General features: G+C 28.9%; 1 protein-coding gene across 1 annotated transcript; it reads left to right on the plus strand.

Annotated features, from left to right (window-relative positions):
• Positions 1–14,532: 14,532 nt before the first annotated feature.
• On the plus strand, positions 14,533–24,506 carry LOC113387093 (venom serine protease 34-like). Its single transcript, XM_026624832.1, has 8 exons — positions 14,533–14,541; positions 17,046–17,257; positions 19,189–19,315; positions 20,715–20,812; positions 20,992–21,104; positions 21,923–22,008; positions 22,356–22,512; positions 24,299–24,506. Exons 1-8 carry the CDS (start codon positions 14,535–14,537, stop codon positions 24,504–24,506), a joined length of 1,008 nt encoding a protein of 335 aa, XP_026480617.1. The 5' UTR covers positions 14,533–14,534.
• The last annotated feature ends 2 nt before the right edge of the window (positions 24,507–24,508 follow it).

The raw sequence follows: 24,508 nt of genomic DNA on the forward strand, positions 1-24,508 counted from the left end.
AAATCTTATTTTTTCGAAGTAAATTTTTGGTACGGGAAGTTCCAGCAATTTGCCTTAAGGCACGATGCCCTAACTGCCTTAAGACAGAATTCCACTTACAGCTAGTTTACTTTTTAACTTCCCGTAGGGCAAGTTATAGTAATCGCAAAAAAATCGAAAATGAATTTTTTATATATCTTTACGTTTCAGAGGTTTCTGAACATTTTGGCATACCTTAGAAAAAATGGATGTATGTGTGTGTGTGTGTGTGTGTGTGTGTATGTATGTATGTATGTATGTATGTATGTATGTGCGTGTGTGTATGTATGTGCGGATACAAATTTTCGTCGACGATTTCGGGAACACGGATCAACCGATTTGAATAATTCAAAAAACATTCGATTCGTATTAATAAGGAGACGTGCTGATTAGTTTTTGGCGAACGCAGGTCTAGCCGTTCCAAAGATACGGGGCAAAAAGTGCCGAAAACGGTAACTCAGTTTTTAAGAGAACGGAACGTCCGATTTGAATAATTCAAAAAACATTTTACTTGTATTGACAAGATAAAGAATTGATCAAATTTTCATGAAGGCAGGTCTAACGGTTTCGGAGATCCGATAAAAAAAGTAAAAAAAAATGCCATTTGGCGGTCAAAAATGATCATTAGACATATGCACATCAAATTATCAGATATTTTATAGAAATTTTAACAATAAGTATAAATTTTTTTTTACATTCCTATGGGTTCCGTACCAATGTTTACGCGTTAGACGGCGATGCGGCGCTTACGCGCTTTGATATTTCGTCTTTATGCAGTTAAAGCAGTACGATTGCTTTGAAAAAAAGTTTAGATCTTCCAAAATATGTCAAAATAAAATAAAACATTTTTTTTTCAAAAAAAAAAAAAATAAAAAAAAAAAACATTTTTTTAAAAAAAATTTTTTTTTTTCAAAAAAAAGTAATTTTTTGTCCAATATATAGTTTCTCAAAAATCTTATTTTTTCGAAGTAAAATTTTTTCAAAAATCTTAATCGTTTTTAAAAAAAAAATTTGGTACGGGAAGTTCCAGCAATTTGCCTTAAGGCACGATGCCTTAATTGCCTTAAGACAGAATTCCACTTACAGCTAGTTTCATTAGATCTCCGAAACGGCTAGACCTGCCTTTATGAAAATTTGATCAGTTCTTCGTCTTGTCAATACAAGTAAAATGATTTTTCAATTATTAAAATCGGACGTTCCGTTCTCTCAAAAACTGAGTTACCGTTTTTGGCACTTTTTGCCCCGTATCTTCGGAACGGCTAGACCTGCCTTCGCCAAAACCTAATCAGCACGTCTCCTTATCAATATGAATCGAATGTTTTTTGAATTATTTAAATCGGTTGATCGGTGTTCCCGAAATTGTCGACGAAAATTTGTTTTCCGCACACACACACACGCACACACACAAACACACACACACACATACATCCATTTTTTCTAAGGTATGCCAAAATGTTCAGAAACCTTTGAAACGTAAAGATTTATAAAAACTTTCATTTTCGATTTTTTGCAATTACTATAACTTGCCCTACGGGAAGTTAAATATATGGTAGGGCGGGGCACAAAGGTCCAATTTGACTTTGTGCAATAATATTGTGAAAACCTAATCAATTATAAGTATAAGGAAATCATTGAGTACATAATTTATATCCACTAATAACATAAATTGATTTTGATATTAATTTTATTAATACCTACGCTTATTTATTATGATATAAAACTTATTATAATATAAGACTAAATTTGGGATATGATAATCTTACTATTATCATACTATTATATTATACTATACTATTATATATCATAGATAATTTAACTATTGTACCGTGAGATACCTATGCCATCAATTTCTCTATCCATACAAATAATCTATTACAGCTAGATTATTATTTGCTAATAAACTTATTATATATATATATATATATATATATATATATATATATATATATATATATATATCTATATATATGTGTGTGTGTTTATATATATATATGTATATATATACCTATCAGACACCCTACATATCTATTTAATATTAATGTGTTATATTTCTACCTTACGCCCTATGTATTATCTCTACCTATCTATTGCCTATACCGGGGATTGAACCCGGTTCATCTGCGTGACAGTCACGCATCTTAACCACTACTCTATCGGGTCCCACCACTGAAAATATATTATGGCACGCTGTTGTTTCTTTGGTTCATTTCATAATTAATTGAGCATTTTCTAATTAATTGAGTAACTAATACTAAGGTGACGCGATAACACACGAAAAAAGACGGTTGATTGTAGCGTTACGGTGGTCGAGTGGTTAAGGTCGTAGTCTGTCGCGCGGCGGACCGGGGTTCGACTCCCGGTAAGGGTGAAAATAGTATGTAAGCGAAATTGTAGGCGTGAGATAATAAGTGTTAGGCGGATTAGATATAAATGTAAGGATTGAGCGTATACGGTGTGGTGGTAAAGGAACGTACGATTTAGTAGTTATAAGGCGTATAACCACGTAAAATGTAATGTTTAGGTATGGTTCAGGTATAGGTGATACACATACGCAAAAAGAAATTCATGATATTAAGGGTTATCGTGTAAGAATTGCGAATGTTATATAGATTTAATTTATAAATATTCTTTCTTCTATACAAATATTTAGTTTGCTGGTTAGTTTTTTGACAAAGGCAGGGCAAAAGTGCAAGAAATGTCGATTTAGTTTTTGAGTCAACGGCATCTGGTTTAAATGATTCAAAAACCATTTTACATTTATTTACTGAAGGAAGAAGTGATTAAATTTTTGGGCAGGTCCAATAAAAAAGTAAAATATTCTCTGTTAAAAATATTAAATATCGGTACAAAAAGTTCTAGCAATTTGCCTCAAGGCACGCCATGCACCTCTAGTTTAGTCTTATATTATAAGAACAAAAAGTTCAAAACCATCGGAATCGAAAGATGAAAGTTTTTTAGGTAAATTTGATTATCAACTAGTGGGGTGGGTGGCATCGTGCCTTAAGGCAAATTGCTGGAATTTCCCGTACCGTAACGAAATGTTCGAGGAATACTGAATGTTTTCAAATAGATTATTGTAAATATTGTAACATTGTCTAATATTTATAAGAATTATATAAACTGAATTGCAAAGTTGAAATTATTTGTAAAGTATATTAGAACTATAGTCAGAATTAAAATTAAATCTGAATTATTTTCGATATACAAAAAATTAAAAAAAAAGTTGAAACAAAATTTTTTTTCCAAAATCAATTATTTTGTTAAGGCAAGCAGAAAGTTCTTTGAATCAATTAAATCGGACGCTTAGTTCTCTCAAAAACTGCTTCGTATCTTCGAAATGGCTGAACCTGTCTATGCGAAAAACTAATAACCACTTCTCCCAATCATTACTAATTGAATGTTTTTTAGATCATTCAAATCGGATGCTCCGTTCTCTTAAAAAATTTCTATTTTCTGCAATCTTTGCTCTTTATCTCCGTAACTGCTGGACCTGCCTTTGCCAAAACCCAATCAGCACATATCCTTATCGATAGGAATCGAATGTTTTTTGATTCTTCCATTCAAATCGGTTGATCCGTACGCCCGAAAACGTGGACGAAAAATTGTATCCGTACATACATACACAGACACACACACACATCCGTTTTTTCTGAGGTATGCCAAAGTGTTCAGAAACCTTCAAAACGTCGAGAAATGTAAAAATTTTCAATTCCGATTTTCGGCCCATTACAATAACTTACCCTACGGGAAGTTAATAATAATTCGAAATTTAATGGTATATATCTAAATAACTTTTTGTAGGCGTGCAATATTTTGGGTTGTTTTTGTTCAGATGTTTGTTCAGATCATTCATTCTATCGCTTTTACAAAGTTTCGTTAAAATCGGCTTTTATATTTGTGAAATCTGTAAATCTATTATTGAGAAAAGTTTCCGAAAGTTTTGGATCACAATGCATTGTATAGTTCTTCTGACAAGTTCAGCCCTCATACGAACGTCTGACAAGTTCAGCCCTCATAACACACCGTTACCAAGGGTAACGGTTTGTTTACATTCAGTGAAATTGAATATAAAACTAATAATTTGAATGCACTGTGAATGTAGAACGCAAATGAGAGAATAATAAATGTCCATTGCGTACAATTTGTCAATTTCATAAATTTTATTAACACATGAAGAGTATGCCAAGTTAAAAACATATAATATGTAATAATTTATTGCTAAATATGAATAATGTTCCTGAAATTGGGCAAACATCAAAGATGACAAGTGCTAGTGGAGACTACAAAACCAAAGATAAAAGTATAATTAGTAATCAGTTCTCTAAAGAAAGAGCTCCTGTGCCGGCGCACAAAACATTTTCAGCAAATTTTGGACATGGACTTGAGAACCTACCAAGAAAAAAATCAGCAACGAAGAAACAACGGCATTCTTGCAAAAATAAAAATATAGAAAAATATCACAAATTGAAACGATTATGTAAGGAATATGACCATAAAGTAAGTTTATAATAATGTTTTGTTTTATTGTGCTTGATCATAGAACTCTGCAGTTGTATAAAGGACTTTCTACTGTTATATATATATTTGTAGAATTTTATTCTTCAACAACAAATATGCGTGCTTAAAGAAAAATTATCGTCATTACGAAGTTGCAATGAAGAGTTTGCATTAGAAAACGGTAAATTAAGATTAAAACTGAATTCATTAACAGAGGATTTTGTGGAAAATAAAATTGACCCCACTATTGAACCACGCACCGAAGAAATTGAAACTCTCAAGACCCAAATTGATAAATATAAATGTGAAAATCATCAACTGGAACAAGATTTACATATGATGAAGATCTTAGTTTACAGGTAACTCAATTTTTGATTATATAATTATACTAGCAAACCCGACGAGCTCCGTTTCGCCACCAGATGGTTTCGTGAGAAAGATGAAAAAATTTTTTGTTTGTTTTATATTTGAAAAGGAAAAATTTGATTTTATTGCACAACAGTAATGAATTTATTTAGATTACAAAAATGAAGTGTTTTTTAGTTGAACTTCTCTAAGTAAATGAAAGTGAAACTGCAAATTATCCTTTTCATTGAAGTGCTCTTTGGTAAACCACTTTTTTTTTTGGTCTGGCGTTAACACAAACAAAGCGGATGGTTTTCCAACACGTGAATAGGCAACGTATAACTGCCCATGTGAAAAACAATGATTTTCTAAATAATCTATTTGAAATTTTTCGCGCAAACACTAAGCAATTGGCCTTGCGACTTGTTATTGCGAACGCAAGGCGAACCGGAATTTGCAATCGTTTGAAGTCGAACGGAAGACCCGTCGGAATCATTGGTATGTCATCGAATCGCCAGCAATTTTTGATTGAATGGTGATATTTAGTGCGTGTACATCATTATTCTTTGCGGCAAGAATTGTTCGTTGACTTAACCAAGCATAATCCTGATAGTTCTCACTAATGCCATTACTCAAATTTTTAATTACGGTGCATGAAGTTCCAGCAGTTTGCATTAAGGCACGATGCCATGCACTACTAATTTTCTTAGTTATAAACCTTGCGGAGCCCGAGACCTTTCCAACGAATGCAAAATTGTCGAAATCGGTTCGTGAGTTCTGGATTTATTTCGTCAGGAAGGAAAACCCGACTTATTTTTATATATATAGAAGATAATCGATTATAATTTATACCGTTGAGCAATCCTTATCACTTTTGGTTTTGAAACATAGATAGCCGAGTCTCAGACTTATTGAATACCAATATGAAACATTGGTCAACTCGGTTTAGAGGATTATGATAATTAGTACATGAGAATTGCCACAGAACACAATATAATGTTATTTTTTCGCCTCTTTTGTTTTAGATTAAATGTCCAATTGGAAAGATACCAAGATAAACTTGCTAACGCTGCTGATAAAAATACCACAAATGGTATTCTTGAATCTAGCTCAGCGTCTCAAACTCCGCTTCCTGAGCCTATGAACTGGGGTCGAGTCAACACCCATACTTTAGGTATTTAGTTCAGAAGTAAGCAATATCAATAACTACTATGCATTAATATTGAATTTGACAATATCTTATATAAACATAATTTTAAAATACCTTATTTTTGTCATTTTCATTATAAATATCTAAATAACACAATTGCATGATTTGTTTGCAATAGTAATACCTATAAATATATAAATTATATTTTTAATACATATTTACCACTCAGCGATGATAATCAGTTTATGATTTGCCAGTACACCTTCACGTTGACTTATTCCATTGTCTATTTTTCTTATTTTAACCCTTTCTACTCGCGAATTCCAAGATTTATATGAATTTTGTCGCCGGAGCGGCGGTATCCCAGTGGAAAGGGTTAAAGGTGAATTAAGGGATTTAACATATTTATTTACAATTAGATAAAATTTTATCAATCAGATTGAATTAGTAATTGTTATTACTAATTCAATTTATACTGCATGGCTAAAGTGAACTTGATCTAATAATTAGGCGAGAATTTATACTCGTTTTATACAAATCAATAGAACAATTTTGAACAAACATTTACTCATTTTTTAATGATAAGACTGTAATCGTTAATGAAAATTAGTTTATTTATTGCGATTATCAACTGTAGGAAAAGTAATACTGAAATAATACTTAACATAACTATTTTATTACCTAAAGAATATAAATTATTTTAGCATAGTTTTATTTTTTCGTAGATTTTAAAATAAAAAACTTATGTATTTTTAATTCAGATTCATCAGCCTGCATTTAAACGAATTAACAAATAAATTTGATTAAAAATTTAATAGACTAGCAAAGAAAACTTGATATATTATTTATATATTTAATCCATAACCTTAACGTAATTAATAATTTGCTTGAATAATCTATTTAATATATGGCATTATAGCTCCTCTTCTAAATGCATTATCGCATTCGATTTGTGAGAAAACAGAATTAATTCATAAATGTGAAGATACTATGAACACATTTACGTGGAAAATGAAGGAAATTCTAATGGAAAATGAACATCTTCACAATAAATTGAAAGATATCGAAATACTTAAAAAGCACGTAAGTTTTAATTTGCTTTTGTTTTTAAAGTATGATTATTTGCAAACATGTATTAATTGTTTACTTGGTGCTTGTAATGCTATGTCTACACAGTATGTATAGACATTTAAGTAAATATCAAAATGTAAGTAAATTGTGACCGTACATACATTAATTGCAATCATTTATCTTATCTATCATAATATTTCATCAGTATAATAAAATTTGTAATTTGCAAAAGCAATTAATTTTATTCCAAATATTACTTTTATGCGCATAATTTTATTTACTAAAGGTAGTAGTCTGGAAATCTCGGACCGAAATTCTGATGCAGAAGAATAATTTTTTGAATAAGAAACTTTTACAAATCCTGACATGTTATGAAAATAAGAGTAAGTATTTTTATAATTCTTATTAAATCTTATTTTGTCAAAATTTCTCAACACAGTTGTTAAATTTATTTTGAAGTAAACCATTTTTAAAAAATGATATTTTGTGAATACTTTTGTAGTACAATCAATGGCATTGAGCTATAATAACTTATATGAGCAATATATTAAGATCAATAAGGAAGTTCAAGCCAATTCTATGCAAACAAAGGACTTGGATTTGGAAAAGTAACTAGTGATATTTTTGGGTTTATATTATAACAAATGCAATTTAATGTTTATACAATATAAATATTATTTAAGATTGCACGAAGAACGCCAAACTAAATCTTACGCAGATAGTGTTAAATTAAAAGAGGCAATAAATTCTTTAGAATATGAATTATCAAACCTCAAAAAGAAAAACGACGAAATAACGGAAAAGTATGCTGCCGAAAAACAGAATTCTGAGTAAATTATAGAAAATTTAATTTTCAAATATTAATAGTAGTTTAAGTACTTTTAAATTTTTAAATTTTAGGAAAAAATCGGAAAAAATAAAGAAATTAGAACTAACCTTGCAGCAAGTATCATGTTGGAAAAAAGTATACCAGTCCAGTCAAGACGCAGTGAGGGTATTTAAATTAAATTCTCTTTATGATATAGTACAATATAACATATGTATATAAAGCTATACAAATATAAAAAAAAAATTTTTTAAAAATTAGACATTTAAAATTTATGATCCAAAATTTAAAGTGTTCAATTTCAGGGTTCTATTTGTTGTAAATTAAACTGTAAAAATTTTTAAATTAGAAATATTTCAATTAATTTAAAAATATAATTTTACAAACAATATTCAAACACAACTCTAATAATTCTGTGGTTTTACAGATGATACATGTAGAATATTTGCATCATTACAAAATTTATATTACATCAATTTTATAATGCTTTATTCTGTTTAATTGTAGAACTCGCAACAAAGTATATGGAAAGATATGACAAAAATGGAAAATTTAATTATTTCGAAAGAGAAGCAATATAAAAGCTTGAAGAAAAAATATTACAATGACATAATAAAAATTCAAAATGATCTACTATTGAAAGAAAATTATGTGCAAGAAATTTTGGCAAAATTTAGGACACATTTACAGGAGTGCACTCATCAACAATTTTTGCAAGCTAAACAGCAATCTGCAAAATAATAATTTTAATCATATGTAATATGCATATGTCAAAATGTATATAATTGTATATATGCTGTGTAAAATCAATGAAATTATGTTTTTAAAATATGTCTACAGTTTTTATAAAAATCAAAAACGACCAGTTTCATTTTATGTTATCAAGGTAGGACTATTTCAAAATCCTCATTTAATACAGAAATAGACAAAAATTTCACTAACAATCAAAACCTCAGGTTTCCTTTTGGGATTTTGATGGAACTTTGCTTAATGATAGAGTTGACAGTCAAAATGAACCTCTCAAAATATTACAGGCTTAAGAAGAGGTTTTATTACAAAAATTAATTAGAGTCCTGAGAACTAGGCTATACGCTATAAGTACGCCTACAAAGTCCTATTTCAATAAGTCGATGTTCAGCTTACATATTTTTTTATATTTTTTATTTTATTTTTTATATCATTGTGGTTAAGTATTTAAAATATTGTTTATAATTTATTACTACATGTATCTCGGTTTTAATGTTAACATAACATTAATAGAGAATAATTGATATTAATCTTTAAGTATGTTTAATCATTTTCCAGTTTTCACTTACTGCCTTATCATTATTAAATTGAATAAAACAAATACATATCGTTCAATCTATGTTATCAACTGCAAATACATAAATTACATGTGTTATTATTTTCACACGTAGCAAAAATTTTTATGTTTTATACTTATTATTCTGTATGCAAGGTTATAATGGTATTTTTGTAATTTATTCATTTTTTGGAAATATTTCAACAGCTTCGATATAAGTAAATATATACAGGAATATATTAATGCAAAACACGTGGCTGGTGCTGATTCAATTATGTCGTTTACATAGTTGAGGAAAATAACTATTTTTCTACATTTCTAATAACTAGTTACTAATAATTTATTGGGAAACTAATCAAACATCTGTGACGCACCCGAATTATAGTTTTTCACATTAATTATCGCGTATAGAGAGCTTGTTGAGTACTGATCGTCAAAAATATATTTTAAACTAGCTGTAAGTGGAATTCTGTCTTAAGGCAATTAGGGCATCGTGCCTTAAGGCAAATTGCTGTAACTTCCCGTACCAAAAATTATTATTTTTTTTTAAAACGATTAACATTTTTGAAAAAAAATTACTTTGAAAAAATAAGATTTTTGAGAAAACTATAAATTGGACAAAAAAATTAGTTTTTTGAAAAAAAAAAATTTTTAAAAAAAAAATTTTTTTTTTAATTTTTTTTTTTTTTTTTGAAAAATTTTATTTTTTTTTATTTGACATATTGTGGATGATCTGAACTTTTTTTTTCAAAGCAATCGTACTGCTTTAACTACATAGGGACAAAATATAAAGCGCGTAAGCGCCGCGTCGCTGTCTAACGCATAAGCATTGGTACGGAACCGATAGGAATGTTAACAAAATGTATACTTATTGTTAAAATCTCTATAAAATGTCTGATAATTTGATGTGCATATGTCTAATGATCATTTTTGACCGCCAAATGGCTCATTTTTTTACTTTTTCCTCTATATCTCCGAAACCGCTGGACCTACCTTCATGAAAGTTGTATCGATTCTTCATCTTGTCAATACAAATAAAATGTTTTTTGAATTATTAAAATCGGACGCTCCGTTCTCTTAAAAACTGAGTTACCGTTTTCGAAACTTTTTGCCCCGTATCTTCGGAACGGCTTGACCTGCCTTTGCCAAAAACTAATCAGCACATCTCCTTATCAATACGGATCGAATGTTTTTTGAATTATTCAAATCGGTTGATCCGTGTTCCCGAAATCGTCGACGAAAATTTGTATCCGCACATACATACACACACATACATACATACACACACACACACACACATACATCCATTTTTTCTAAGGTATGCCAAAATGTTCAGAAACCTCTGAAACGTAAAGATATATAAAAATTTTCAATTTCGATTTTTTTGCGATTACTATAACTTGCCCTACGGGAAGTTAACAAGTCGCAAAAGGCATTTTGCCTTAATAAAAGTTTCAGGCCTATTAATGAGAATTGGGGTTCAGATATTTAGATAAAAAATTCAACTGTTCATTTCAAAAATAATTTTGGCATTTTGTAATTGATGACCTTCGAACAAATTTATAATATCTGCATTTGTTTTAATTAATGTGAATATATACCCGCTTGTATGTTCTAAAAGTGTGGTCCATCATTCCAAACATTGATGAATTTTTAAAATTCGACCCCTTGTCGTAGTATCTAATATAATATTTAAAGATGTTCTTGAAGTCCTTAAACTCTATCATCATAAAAAGTTTTCTTAAGCCCGATTTTTTCAAAAACTAATCAGCATGATTTGCAACTGATATCATTCGATCAGTTTTTAAATTTTCAAAATCGTTTCAAGATTTTTGGCTTAAACACGAAAAAACATTTAGCATTCTCTATTAAGATCGTCTGCATAAAAATCGGTTCGGCCGATCCTCTTGCAAAACTAATTAGACCTTATCAAGTATTAATAAATGTCTTTGAAATTGCAATTTGCTAATTTTATGTTTTTACGGCTTTACAACAACAGCGTTTCTAAATTTTAGAGCAATTTGTTTATACTTGATAAAGACAGATTAGTTTTGCAAGAGGATCGGCAGAGCCGCTTTTGTGCGAACGATCTTGAACGCAAATCCATGGATTTTATCTGGAAAACATAAACTTCTTCTTAGTGAAGTAGATGTGTTATAATAATTTCTCTTTCTTTAAAAATTATAAAATCTAATACTAATCTAGCTCTTCATTTGTTTTTCTCTTTTGAACTCCTTCTTTGCGTACCATACGAATAATCGAGGCTAGATGGAGGTGGCACTATCCTCCAATGCTCTAATGTGGTACAATAGAATAGATTAGTGGTAAACATTGAGCATTTGTTTTATAAAGATCGACTTTGAAAGATATAATCTTGATGTGGTGTACTTATCCATTTCTCCAACAATATTTGGTTTGTTCGGTTTAAAATTGGGATAACAGAGTGCTACAGCTAAAGAAGTTTCAATGTCAAGTAAGATTCATAATTAGTTATATTAAAAAAAAAAATTTACATAATGGCCATGAAATGGGGTTTATAGGTCTTATAGGTTTATTTCACATTTTATATGATCAAAATGCATGGTATATTATGTGACCAAGTAGATCAAAATCTAATTCATTATGAACTTATGAAATTTATATCATGCTATTAACTCGCTATGCATATATTAACACAATTTTATTTACTAATCATAGGATAAGGAAATCTGCTACTAATCTTTCAACTAAATCATAGAAATTCTCATCGAATCGAAAATAAATCATTAATACAAATAATCCAAACTGTCCAAAATTCAAATTAGAAACTCTTGAAGTTCATCAATCAACAAAATTTATGAATATAAAAATATGTTTCTTTTTGTTATTTTTGATTGGCAATTAAAATCTAATAATTCTATAAGCTCAACAGTGCTAATTTTGATTTAATAATAGTCTGTGCCAGATGGCAACCCAATCAGTTGTCCATCTCTGTACGATAAATTAGTTTTAAAATTTCTATATTAGGGCGAATATTTTTATTGGTGCAGCAATGCCGGGTGAGGACTATTTACACTTGGAAAGATATTGCTATCTATATTTTCAAGTGAAAATTGTTGTCACTGCTGCCTGACAACAGGCTGCTCGAAGTGGGTATCGAAACCGGGACCTCTGAATCAAGTTCCGTTACCTACGGGCGAGCCCCATGAAAATATGTAAAAATATAAATATTGGATTACATGTTTGTACATAGTATAAAACATTATATACAGCTAAGATGATCTAAATGCAAAATGCCAGATTGTAGGTGACCAGGTAATAATTGCGGATAACACCTGAATAATTCAGAGGGCTTTATATGTTACACGTTTAGCATAAAATTAGTTAACCGATAAAAATTCCGTGTGGCATGGCATTGATTTAACAGTTAACTTTGATTTTATATGTATATCAGTGGAATTTTGTATTAACACACTATACTCTATTTTAAAAGTTAATAAGTTATAAGTTATAGACGATTTGATATCGCGATTTGTCCTATCATTAAAGATCAAATTTTGGCTCACATATATATACACAAAACATACTTTTTATAATTTTTATTAGGATGAATTGCTACGTCGAGAAAACAAAATTTGCAAATCGGATTTTCTGGCAAAAACATAAACTTTTCTCCAGAAAGGTAAAATAGGAAAATAGCAACTGTAGAAAAACTGCATTAAATATTATTCAAGGACAATTTATTATCACACTATTATTTGATATCAAAGACAACATATTAGAAATTTGACTGTGGTCTGTGGTGCAGAAAATTTAAAAACATATTTATTTATTTATTTATTCATAAGCAAGCCGTAATTAATAATAATAGATATTATTTCAGGCTCTTGTCAAGCTTATTCATAGTTAATATTAAAAGGATACTAATTTTATAATAATCATAGTAGCTGCACGAATTTCGATTCTGAAAAAAAGAGCTGAAAAAAAGCATTCGAACATTAAATACAATGTTCATCATCAAGTTCATCATATTAAAGTCTACTTGACCACCAGTCAAGCTCAAAATTCTTGCACAAGGTTGAAAGTTATACTCATTTAAAACCGTAAAAAAATTAAATTAATAAAATAGCAATAAAAAAATGAAAAAAAAATAATGGTTGTACAGGCGATCAAATGGTCAGACTACATAGATACAGGATAAGAATTATGCAAGAAAATAGTTATAGAATTCAAATTGAGAAAATTCAGTAATGTCATAAAAAGCTAAGTCTTTAAAAAGTTTAACTAGGGAAGCATGAAATTTTTTGCTGTCTAAGTTTCGGATATTGAGTGGAAGTTTATTCATAAGCTGAATACCTAGACCGTCGATCGTATTGAAAGAGCTGGCTAATTTAAATGTACGCGCCTTAATAAGTTTGTGTCTAGTGTTGTAATTTGAGGACGAAGCCATATCAAAAGTTTCGAATTGTTTTTGATGAAAGTTAATGTTACCAGCAGAAAAATGCATGGGACAGTTAGAATATTGTATTTTTTAAATAAGGTCTGCAGGAGGCTTTACTGGGCAGGGAAAAATTATTCGAATAGCTCTTTTCTGAAGCTTAAATATTTTAATTAGTTCGGATGAAAAACCCAGAATTGAATGCCGTATGAAACGTGAGAATAAAAGTTGCTATAATAAACTGAAAGTAAGCAATTTAAACCAAGTTTGGGTTTATTTTTAGAAATTGAAGTGGCAGAAAATTTAAAACTTGTACTTCTAAGCCGCCAACAGTGTTAGAAAAAGTTTGAAGATTTGTCCTTTACTTTTACTCTTTTACATACAAGCATGAATTTTCAAATTTTACAGTCAAACGTTTCAAAATTATTGAAACGCGAATAAACCGTCATATAAAAATATAACGAAGCGAATTTTCTGGATAAAATATGAACTTCTTCAGAAAAAATCTCAGTTGTTATTTCACATGTTTTTTAAATATTTGATATTCTAACATTATATATTGACAGAGCTTCAGTTTAGTTATTGCATATTCATCTGTAACGCAATAAAACATTAAAAAGCTTGAATGCATATTATTGAATACACATAAAACACTATTTGTTATACGTTTCTGTAAATTTTCTATTCTATGTACTGATAAGAATCTACCATCAATTGTGATAAACAACCATTCATATTCATAATTTATATACAAAAACTTGAGTTCTTAATTAACCGTTTCTTATCAGTTGCAGCAAACACATTTACAAATATTATTATAAAGAGGTACATTTTTAGAACGTTTTATTGTCATATGGTCTTGTGATAAAGTGTGGTGATCTTCAAAGTGCAAAAAATCTACTCTGCTATGATTGGTAAGTAATTTATTTTAATTTAATAGTAAGATAAAATCACTATTTCATCAATAATGCGTAGTTTCATTTGTAAATAATAAAATTAGAAAAAACTAAATTAAGCACATAAATCTGCTTAGTGGTAAATTATGATAGATACTCCCGTACGATTTTTTTTTAGTTAAGCTTAAGGGTTTTTTTGTGTACTCAAATATAATTTAAAGATTATCTTTCGTATCACTCCAACGTTTTCATTTTTACAATTATCCAATAATTTATGTATCTGTTACCCCACAATTTAACTTTTGAAAATATTTATCCAACTTTCGATGTATTCATCTTTTTACCCAAATTTGGCTTCTTGTATTTTCTTTTTTCCCGCCTTTTATGTATTCTACTCTTTTCCTCTATCGCTTGATGGTACGTAACTCGTAGCTCTAAAGCAGTGATTTCCAAAGTGCTCCATATGGAACCCCAATCTAGGACAACTTGCAAAGGGGTTCGTGTCGGTGAAAAATATTTTTAGAAATCTACGGGATTAAAATGTGGAGCACGATATTTTGGATTTCAAAAACCCATGTTAATATCTCACTCATATGGTTATATCTTATAATATAAATACAAGTACTTATGTACAATCTTAATGAAAGAATTAAAGAAGTAATAAAAATTATTACATATCTATAATATAAAAATGAATAGCAAAATGTGTTGATAAGCGCATAACTCAACAACGCCTGGACCAATTTGGCCAATTCTTTTTTAAAAACGTTCGCTGAAGTCCAAGGATAGTTCTTACGGCGAGAAAAATTGAATAATTGCCGGGAAATCACTAAAAACAGCCCTTTTTTTTATATACAAACGCTAGTATTTTCATATTTTTGCCATCGGATACAGAAAAAATCGAATAATTGCCGGAAAACCCCTAAAAACAGCCCTTTTTCACATAAAACCGTTAGTAGTATTTGCCATCGGATACGGGATATTTACTCAAGTTAATCGAGCGTTTTGGGTCTTAATTTTTTTTACTGTACTCCAATTCGTATAAAATTTTTAATTTAGGTTTATCTTACTCTCAAGTTTGAAAGTGAAAATAATTTAGACTTCTTTGCCATTTTTCGGGAGGGTGACATCCCTCTCAGTGGTGGAATTTCATTTTTCTCAAAATAGCGCCGGATATCGATAAAAAAACTAATTATAATAAAAAAATGTTTCATAATGTTTTTCAAAAAAGCATAAACTCATCATTTTATTTAAAGCAGTTGAACATTTAAAATCCATATGGGTGGATGCTGTATATTTCGGTATAGACTGTAGTGTAAAAAATATTTTAACTAATTGGTAAATATCAAAATAGGTTATTAAAAAAAATGTTATCTAGTATGATTATATAAATGTGTAAGTTGTTGGATGTAGATATTTGCTTCGCGGTTACAATTTGTTAAAGTTTGGAAAGATCCTATACGCTAGTCTTTGAAAAGCTTGTGCTTGGCAAGATTTTTTACGAATTTTCAGACTATATCTTAAGAATTTCAACATTCTAAAGGTTTAAAACAAATGTTTGCAAAATATAATATCGTTAATTTGCAACAGCCATCCCAATTAGACAAAGCCAATTAAGCATTTCTTGTTCTATTTGAGCAAAATATTTATATTTTGAAACTAAGTTTGAGATTATTTCTGACTAAGTTCAACCTAAGGTTGAATATGAAAATGGATATCAGCAAATTCTAGAAGCGAAAAATATATACTTTACTCATTACATATTATACCTTTTAATCGATTTCAAATCATAAAAAAATAATCGAAAATGTTAATAATTCAATATTAAAACATTAGACTCATCCTTCTTATTTAACATTTAACATTCACCTTATTGCTTACTTTATTTTGCTGTTTGAAATCAATTAAGAAATGTGTAAGCTACTAACATAAGTAATTTATTTCAAGTTTTAAATACTAATCTTCAGTAGGATTAGAAATTTACAAAATATATTAAGGAGATCGATCGTTAGTACGTTATTTTTATTAAATATTTTTATATTTAAATTGATAAATATTTATTAATTTAGTTTTATACCAATAATAATGGAAAATTAAAAATTCAGAACATTTCTTTCAAGCTAAAATTTTAAATTGAAAACTTGTTTTAGTTAATATTTCACTATTATTACCACTTTTTAACAACCCCGAAGAAAGAGCTTATGTATTCGCCAGATATTTCATTTTGCTTACTTTATGCTTTCTCGGCGTTTTAAATCATCCTAACTCGACACGAGAATTGGAAAATGTTATAAGATAATAATTTGCAGAAAATCATAAAAATAAGAGTCATGTCGACTAAAAAACCTATCATGCAAATTTGGATAAATATTTTTTTTTATTTCAATAAAATACCATTATTAATAATAATGGTAAAAAAACTATTGAAAATTTCACTGGCAAAAATTTGTTTCCGTACTATAATTTTTCCGGAAATGTAGTTAGAGGTAAAAAGTAATTATTGTTATCTACTAATTTTGCAGCACTTTTAATGTTGCTCGTGGCTTGGCCTGTGGTGAATGGCCAGTACCCAAACTGCGATTATTACCAGAATATGCAGTTAGACATGGATTACTATGTATATTCACCGAACTATCCGTCCAACTATCCTCCTGGTTCTTCATGCAGATGGTACGCCGAAGCACCAATCGGATCACGAATTACTCTTACTTGTTCATACATTGAGCTTCCACAGGTAATTAAATAGAAACCCAAATAATGAAATAGCTAATGCATTTAATTTGTTTTGTATGTCTTCATTAAAGAATTAAAATATTATAATAATTAGTAGTGCAAATCGTTGGGTCTTGATACATTTTGGAACTTCAAAATCTAAAATTTTAATTTACAAAAGTTTTTCTAAACACATAGTTTTGCGATTATTTAATTTATAAAATGATTATTTTTATTTAAATTCAAAAATTGGATGTAAATTCTAAAATAATTTTAAAATTCAAAAATACTACGATTTTTACCGATAATTGTTAATATTTATTCAGAAATAAATGTAAATTTTAATACATTGTCATTTAAGTATGTTGAAATGCTTATATTGGAAGAAGAGCCAAAAGTGTGTAAAATAATTTGATAAGTGAATAACAATTTTCAACCTATACAAACGATTTGCTAAATCTACAATTCTTGGATATCTAATAGTTGAATATATCATGATAGTTTTGAAAAAAATTGAATAATTTTATCGTAGTTTAATTTCTTTTTGTTATCAAGAGGTATTGATTTTTAATTCGTAAGCTAACGCTTTAAGAGAATTTATTTTTGCTGCAATATTTCTGCAAGTTCTAGCAATCAATTCAATTAGTAAAGCATTTGCACATCCGATAAGTTAATATTCTTGTCCACAAATCTGTAAAACTAATCCAGTTTATACATTATTCATATCATCGAAAATTGGAATTTTGAATTGTTAGAGTTATATTTATAACATTTTTTTTGTTACTACTTGAATTGTTTGCATGACGTGTACGTTTAATAGTTAGATTTTGATAAATATGATGAACTAAAAAAATTTCAGATTTCTTTCTTCACTGTTTCAAATTATTAGTTTCATTTCTGAAACTTTACAACATGCCAGTAATGACTTACAAAAAATTAGTATTTTATTAAGTAATCTTTTGAATACGCTGTTCGAATTAAGATATGAAAATGTATTGAATTAGTTTGCTAAAGATGTCCAAATAGTTAGCAAAAAAGATAGATTGCAATAAATGTTTTAAAGAACAAAAGACAAAAGATAATGAAGCGTTATTATAATGATTTATCACAAGATGAGAAAATTTTAATTTTTAACTATAAAAATATCTCACATGATTAAGACCAATTGATGATTCTAGAAATAGGTTTGAATACAGAAAACTAAGAAATTTATTTCAATAAGGTACAATGATGGATGCAATGGGCTTGCATCCAGTTTTCCCAGCAAGTATGCATTTTATTCTTGCCCTAAATAAACTAATTAAAAATTACGTAAAAACTTTAGGATAATAATGTCTACGCGACTTATATGTCCCTAGGGACAAAACTTTATAAAATTTAAAGATCAGTAAATAATTCAGTTTTTCAAAAAAAAAGTAAGAAGAGTGAATACATATCTGGAATCATTTGTTAAAGATTCAGTAAATTAGAGAAAATTAGATAGATTAATAATTAGAATGATAATTAAATATTCACTTAATTTTATGTATTTTTATATTTTGTGAAAAAAAAAATTTCTACTTGAGGGGGGCCCCAAACAAACTTTGATACGGGGCCCCGCCAAAGCACGCTACGCCCCTGCGCCCTTAACACTTTCCACTCGGATGCGGCCGTGGAAAGCCATCTTGTTTCCTAAACGACTAATACCTACTAATCGCATTGTTAATAAAAATCAGTTTGTTTAATATGTATAATCGCCATCTTCTTAAAAGTAGCATGAAATCATTTTAAATTATATAAAATTGTATTTAGATCTTTTTCTGTATATACGTTCTAATAAATATATAATGTACTAATTATTGACCAATTTATAAAAATTAAAAAAATGTATTATAGTTAGATTTATTAGAACATAAATTCTTTCTCAAATTTCCTATAATACTATCGGCAATATCTTTTTTTACATTTTTTTAGTCAACTAACTGTGATGGTGATCGACTCCTTATATCACCAGCTGGAAAAGTTGATTTGTCAGATGCACAACGTTATTGTGGAAAAGGAACGTTGACGCAAGTATCTACAGCTAATACTATGAATATAGGTATAATTTGTTTTCATATAATCTTTTCTCATTTTAAATAAAGCACACACAGATATATATCTATGTATGTCACCCAATTAACGAGTACATTGTAAATATATTATTTTTATAAGGTGTATTCTTATCTACATCAACGATTTACCGGTTCCTAAAAATCTTTGTAATTTTATTTTATCTGCGAAAGACACCAGCCTTATCATCAAATCCAAATTTCTTAAGAAATTTTTATACATATAAATTAAATGTTCTTATGAAGGCAATAAAGAAATGGTTCCACGAAAACAATCTTGCCTTAACTAGTAGTAAATCTCAAATCATATCCTTTAGTACAATAAATCAATTATCCAAGAATATCACCTCATTACGACATTAAGGATATAACCAGGGCCGGTCCTGGGGTTTTTAGCGCCCGCATGCAATTTCTTTTTCTACTCGTATTTTATGTCGGATTTTTCAAATTTAATTTAATTTATTTTTAATTTTTCATTATTTACAATATCCAAAACTGCATCATAAACTTCTCCTTGTTGATATCGTAAGGGCCGAATTGCATTCAGCTTTACTTTCCCGCCAGATTCAGAGTATCAGATTGTTTTTTAATGTTAAATTTTTAACGTATTTTGAAAGTTTCAAAAGTTCAAAGATCAGTAAAAAATGCAAAGAAATTAACGATAACTTTGTTTAACGATATTGAAAAAAAAACTAATTATGTTTGTATTTGTATTATTTCTGCTTAGTTAATTATTAAATTTCGAGCACCACTAGGTGTAAAAAAAGGTCCACGATTTTTATTTTATTTTTCATATTTGTGCCATTTCCATAACCCTAACCAAGCATTTTTTCAACATTCAAAGATCATCAGATGCAAAAAATTTGCAACAAAAACAAAAGTTACAATTCAATTTCTCGGAATAAATATTTTTTAATTTCCCATTTTTCATTTTCTCTATTATAATTAGTATTTTTAACAAGTTTTGTTTCAACTAAATAAGCATATAAAATATATATAAATAATATATTCGAAATTTCATTCCCAAATCTCGTTTTGGCGCCCCCTAAGGCGTGCACCCGCATTTTTCGCATGCATTGCATTGAAGGGTGGAGCGGTCCTGGATATAACAAATGATCTTTCTCAAGTATCAAGATTTCTTGGAAATTGTGAATCAAATTATTTTTAACTGTCAATCACAATAAAATGAACTATATTAAAATTTTCTACTTTTATTCACAATTAGTATTTTTGAAACAAGTAAAAGTGGCCAAATTGGTTTTGAATTTTAACGATAGATTTGGCTAAATTGCTTTTGAATTAATAATAAGAAAGATCAAAATGAGCTTTTACTCAAATATTTTATTAGATACTAGAATCAAATTGACAATTTTTTATTTGAAATTTTAGTTCTTCATTCTGTGAATAATGGTGGTAGCGGAAGATTCTTATGTTCAATTAGAGCCACACAGTCAGCTCAGCAATGCAATTGTGGATGGAAAAAAACGGTATGTAGTTTTGATTTATATCTGAAAAGTTACATTGCGCACTCTTTTGCTTCATTAAACTTCATTAAAGGTGTAATTTTTAATTATTTTAGGTCCTTATATTGTATGAAAAACGTTTGTAATTTATTTCGTTTGATAAATATATTATATTGCATTAAATTGTTGTACTGATTTTCTAGACTCGCATTGTTGGAGGTGTTGAAACAGGCATCAATGAATATCCAATGATGGCAGGACTTATAGACTATACAAATAAAATAGTGTATTGCGGCGCTACAATCATTAGCAACAGGTAAATTGCCTGACCTACATCATTCTAGATAATATTTAAAATTTGGATTCAAAATGAACAAATTCGATTTTATCTTTTACGTCTGCAGTATTTGAACTAATCAATGAAGCAAAGTCATCTCTGAAGATAAAACTTCGTGCTCACATTATTCCATTTCTGAGTTATTTTACAATTCTAAAAGATCATTTTGCATGAGAACAACTTTGAAGCGCAACACATACACATAAATAACATACCAAAAGCTTTTACTCGTGATATTTCGATTCTTATTTGAAAGATATAATACTATTAACGCAAATAAAAAAAGAGTGCGCGTAAGAAGTAAAACTTATTTGCTACTATACAAGATAGCATTTAAGTAAAAATAATTACATTTGTTTTATTATTTTTAAGGAACAGGGTAAAATATATTTCTGATTCAGGTATTTTTCATTAAATCAACATTTGTACTACAATGTAACTTTAAAATGTTTACTTATCTATGCCGATTTCCTTGTTGATCGGAACGCATACAACGACAGAACTCTATTCACATTCGCGACTATTAATCACAATCGACCCGTATAGAAATGATATCATCGTTAGCGAATGACGAATCATTGGCACTCGACTCTCATCTTATTTTATCTGCCTAGTCGCGCATCAAGAAGTTTTACTTAAAAAATTTGGTTTAATGCACTTAAAAATACGTCTATCTATCCTAATGCACCATACGCCTTAAAAGTGCATGATTGAAAATATTTTTATGTAATTTTGAAAATTATTAATATAAATTAAATATTTATGATATTGATATTTCATGTGTTTTTACATTATAGATATTTAGTCACAGCGGCACATTGTGTGATTAATAGAATTCCGAGTGGTTTAGGTGTGCTGGTTGGTGATCACGATATTTCAACTGGTAAATAGATAATAAGAAAACATCAAATAAGCAAATTAAAAAACCTTTTAATTAGAAAAAGAATATAAATAAGAGAAAGAGCATTATTATATAAAATCAAAAAGTAAAGTCTATAAAGTCATGTAAAGAAGAATAATCGTACAGTTATATATCAATTGCAGTTCAAAATTCATTTTGCCATCAATGGATATCTCTCTGATTCTCTTGATCATTAATCAATTAGGAATATAATTTTAAATATTTTCATTATTTCATACTTGGTATCATTTCGAACAAATTCATGTTTTCAATTATGCTCTAACTAAATTTAATTTATTGAATAAACTATTTTCTTTTATTGCAAATAGGTTCTGAAACAGGTTCATCAAGATTATATGGCGTAGAAAATGTCAGAATTCATGAAAGATTTGATGCCGTAACATATCAAAATGATATTGCAATTATAAGAACCAATGCCGACATAAATTTTTCTCAAGAGGTTGGACCAGCTTGCTTACCTTTTAAGTAAGTAATAAAATCTTGAATAAATTTTTTATCTATAATAAGCTTTAAATCAATTTTCACTATTAGTGAAGATTCTAATTTTGTTCAAAAATGATGTCGCAAAGTTCATATTATATATATACGCAAATCATCTTTAACTTTTAATATCATTATTTAAATATTATATTATCAAACATGAAATTTGATATTAACTTTCGATACATTTCAATTTCAACGTTTGATTTGGCAATCTCCGATGTCGCATCTTGTTAATTCACAAATATATCAGTCAGGGGCGTAACTACCGCCGTATCAGCCGTATCAAAAATACGGGGCCCCCGAGACAGGGGGCCCCCAACGAGCGCAAGCTGAAAGCAAAACTACATTTTTTTAAGTATTGAACTTCAACTTGTAAGCTAACGCTTTAAGAGAATTTATTTTTGCAAGCTCTAGCAATCAATTCAATTAGTAAAGCTTTTGCACATTCTATAAGTTAATATTGTAAATAAATCTATGAAACTAATTCAGATTATAATTTGGAATTTTTATAGTTATATTTATAACATTTTTTTGTTTGTTGTTGTTACTACTTGAATTGTCTACATGACGTGTCAGTTTAATAGTTAGATTTTGATCAATATGATCAACTAAATCATTTTCAGATTTTTTTCTTTACTGTTTAAAAATATTAGTTTCTTTTCTGAAACTTTTCAACATGCCAGTAATGACTTACAAAAAACTAGTATTTTATTAAGTAATCTTTTGAATAGACTGTGCGAATTAAGATATGAAAGTTTATTGACATAGTTTGCTGAAGAAGTACAAATAATTTGCAAAAATATGGATTGCAATAACTATTTTAAAGAACAAAAGACGAAAGATAATGAAGCGTTATTATGATTAAGTTATCACAAGATGAGAGAATTTTAGACCTGAAATCTTATTTTCATGTATATTATTGCTGTTTGGATATATTAATTTCACAAACCAAACAAAGATTTCAAAACCTTTGCGACGTAAGTAGTAACATTTGTCATTTCGAAATCGAGAATTAATAAACGTTTCCAGAAAACTGTCGACAGAATTACTGTAAAGGAATATTGTAAAACAGCTCATATGATCATTACCAATTGATAGTTCTAAAAAGAGGTTTGAATATAGAAATCTAAAAAATTTATTTCATTAAGGTACAATGATGCAATGGGCTTGTATCCAGTTCTCCCAACGAAATACAGTAAGCATTTTTTTGGCCCTTAATTACAATTCACTGTTAAAATCGCAACTGCTTAATAAAATTTAAAGTTCACTAACTACTTCGGTTTTTCAAAAAAAAAAGGCATTGAGAGTGAAAATATAGCTGAAATCATTTGTACAAAATTCAGAAAATTAGAGAAAATTAGATAGATAAATAATTAGAATGATTAATAAATATTCTTTTAATTTTATGTATTTTTATATTTTGTGAATAAAAGTTCTTCTTGAGGGGGCCTTCAAACCAATTTTGATACGGGGCCCCGCCAAGGCACGCTACACCCTTGAATAGAGTCTAAAATTTTCGCACACAAGATCAAATATTACAGTGCTTTAGCTTTACAAAACACACCAATTGGATTTATAAAATTTCTGTTTTCAAGTTTTGTTGTTTTGTTGAAAATATTTACCGAAAGTGAAAAACTAAGAACATTTAGTTTTGTTTTAATACATTCACTATTTTTTCTTTCAGGCTGAAGTTGTTATAAAAATTTAGGACTAAAATATAACGTTTACCTACTAATTATTAATTAAATTTTATTTTGTTGATTCTCAGTTACCGAGGAACAAATTTTGCTGGTGCTTATGTCACAGCCTTGGGCTGGGGAGCCACAGGATTTGGGGAAACGACATCAAATCGTTTAATGAAAGTACAACTCAATGTACAAACTAATGATGTTTGCTCAAAACATTACCCAAATCGCCTTGGTCCTGGCCAATTATGCACATACGCTGACGGCCAAGACTCATGTCAGGTAGTTTAAAA

Source organism: Ctenocephalides felis, unplaced genomic scaffold, assembly GCF_003426905.1.
Source record: "Ctenocephalides felis isolate EL2017-DRISC unplaced genomic scaffold, ASM342690v1 CF-g0.4_SCAFFOLD_00845, whole genome shotgun sequence".
Taxonomy (NCBI): domain Eukaryota; kingdom Metazoa; phylum Arthropoda; class Insecta; order Siphonaptera; family Pulicidae; genus Ctenocephalides; species Ctenocephalides felis.

Excerpts from the sequence above, each read along its gene's own strand:
- LOC113387093 (XM_026624832.1), top strand. Across the intron at positions 19,316-20,714 it reads AGCTAATACTATGAATATAG|TTCTTCATTCTGTGAATAAT; the intron begins GTATAATTTGTT and ends TTGAAATTTTAG. Across the intron at positions 20,813-20,991 it reads ATTGTGGATGGAAAAAAACG|ACTCGCATTGTTGGAGGTGT; the intron begins GTATGTAGTTTT and ends CTGATTTTCTAG.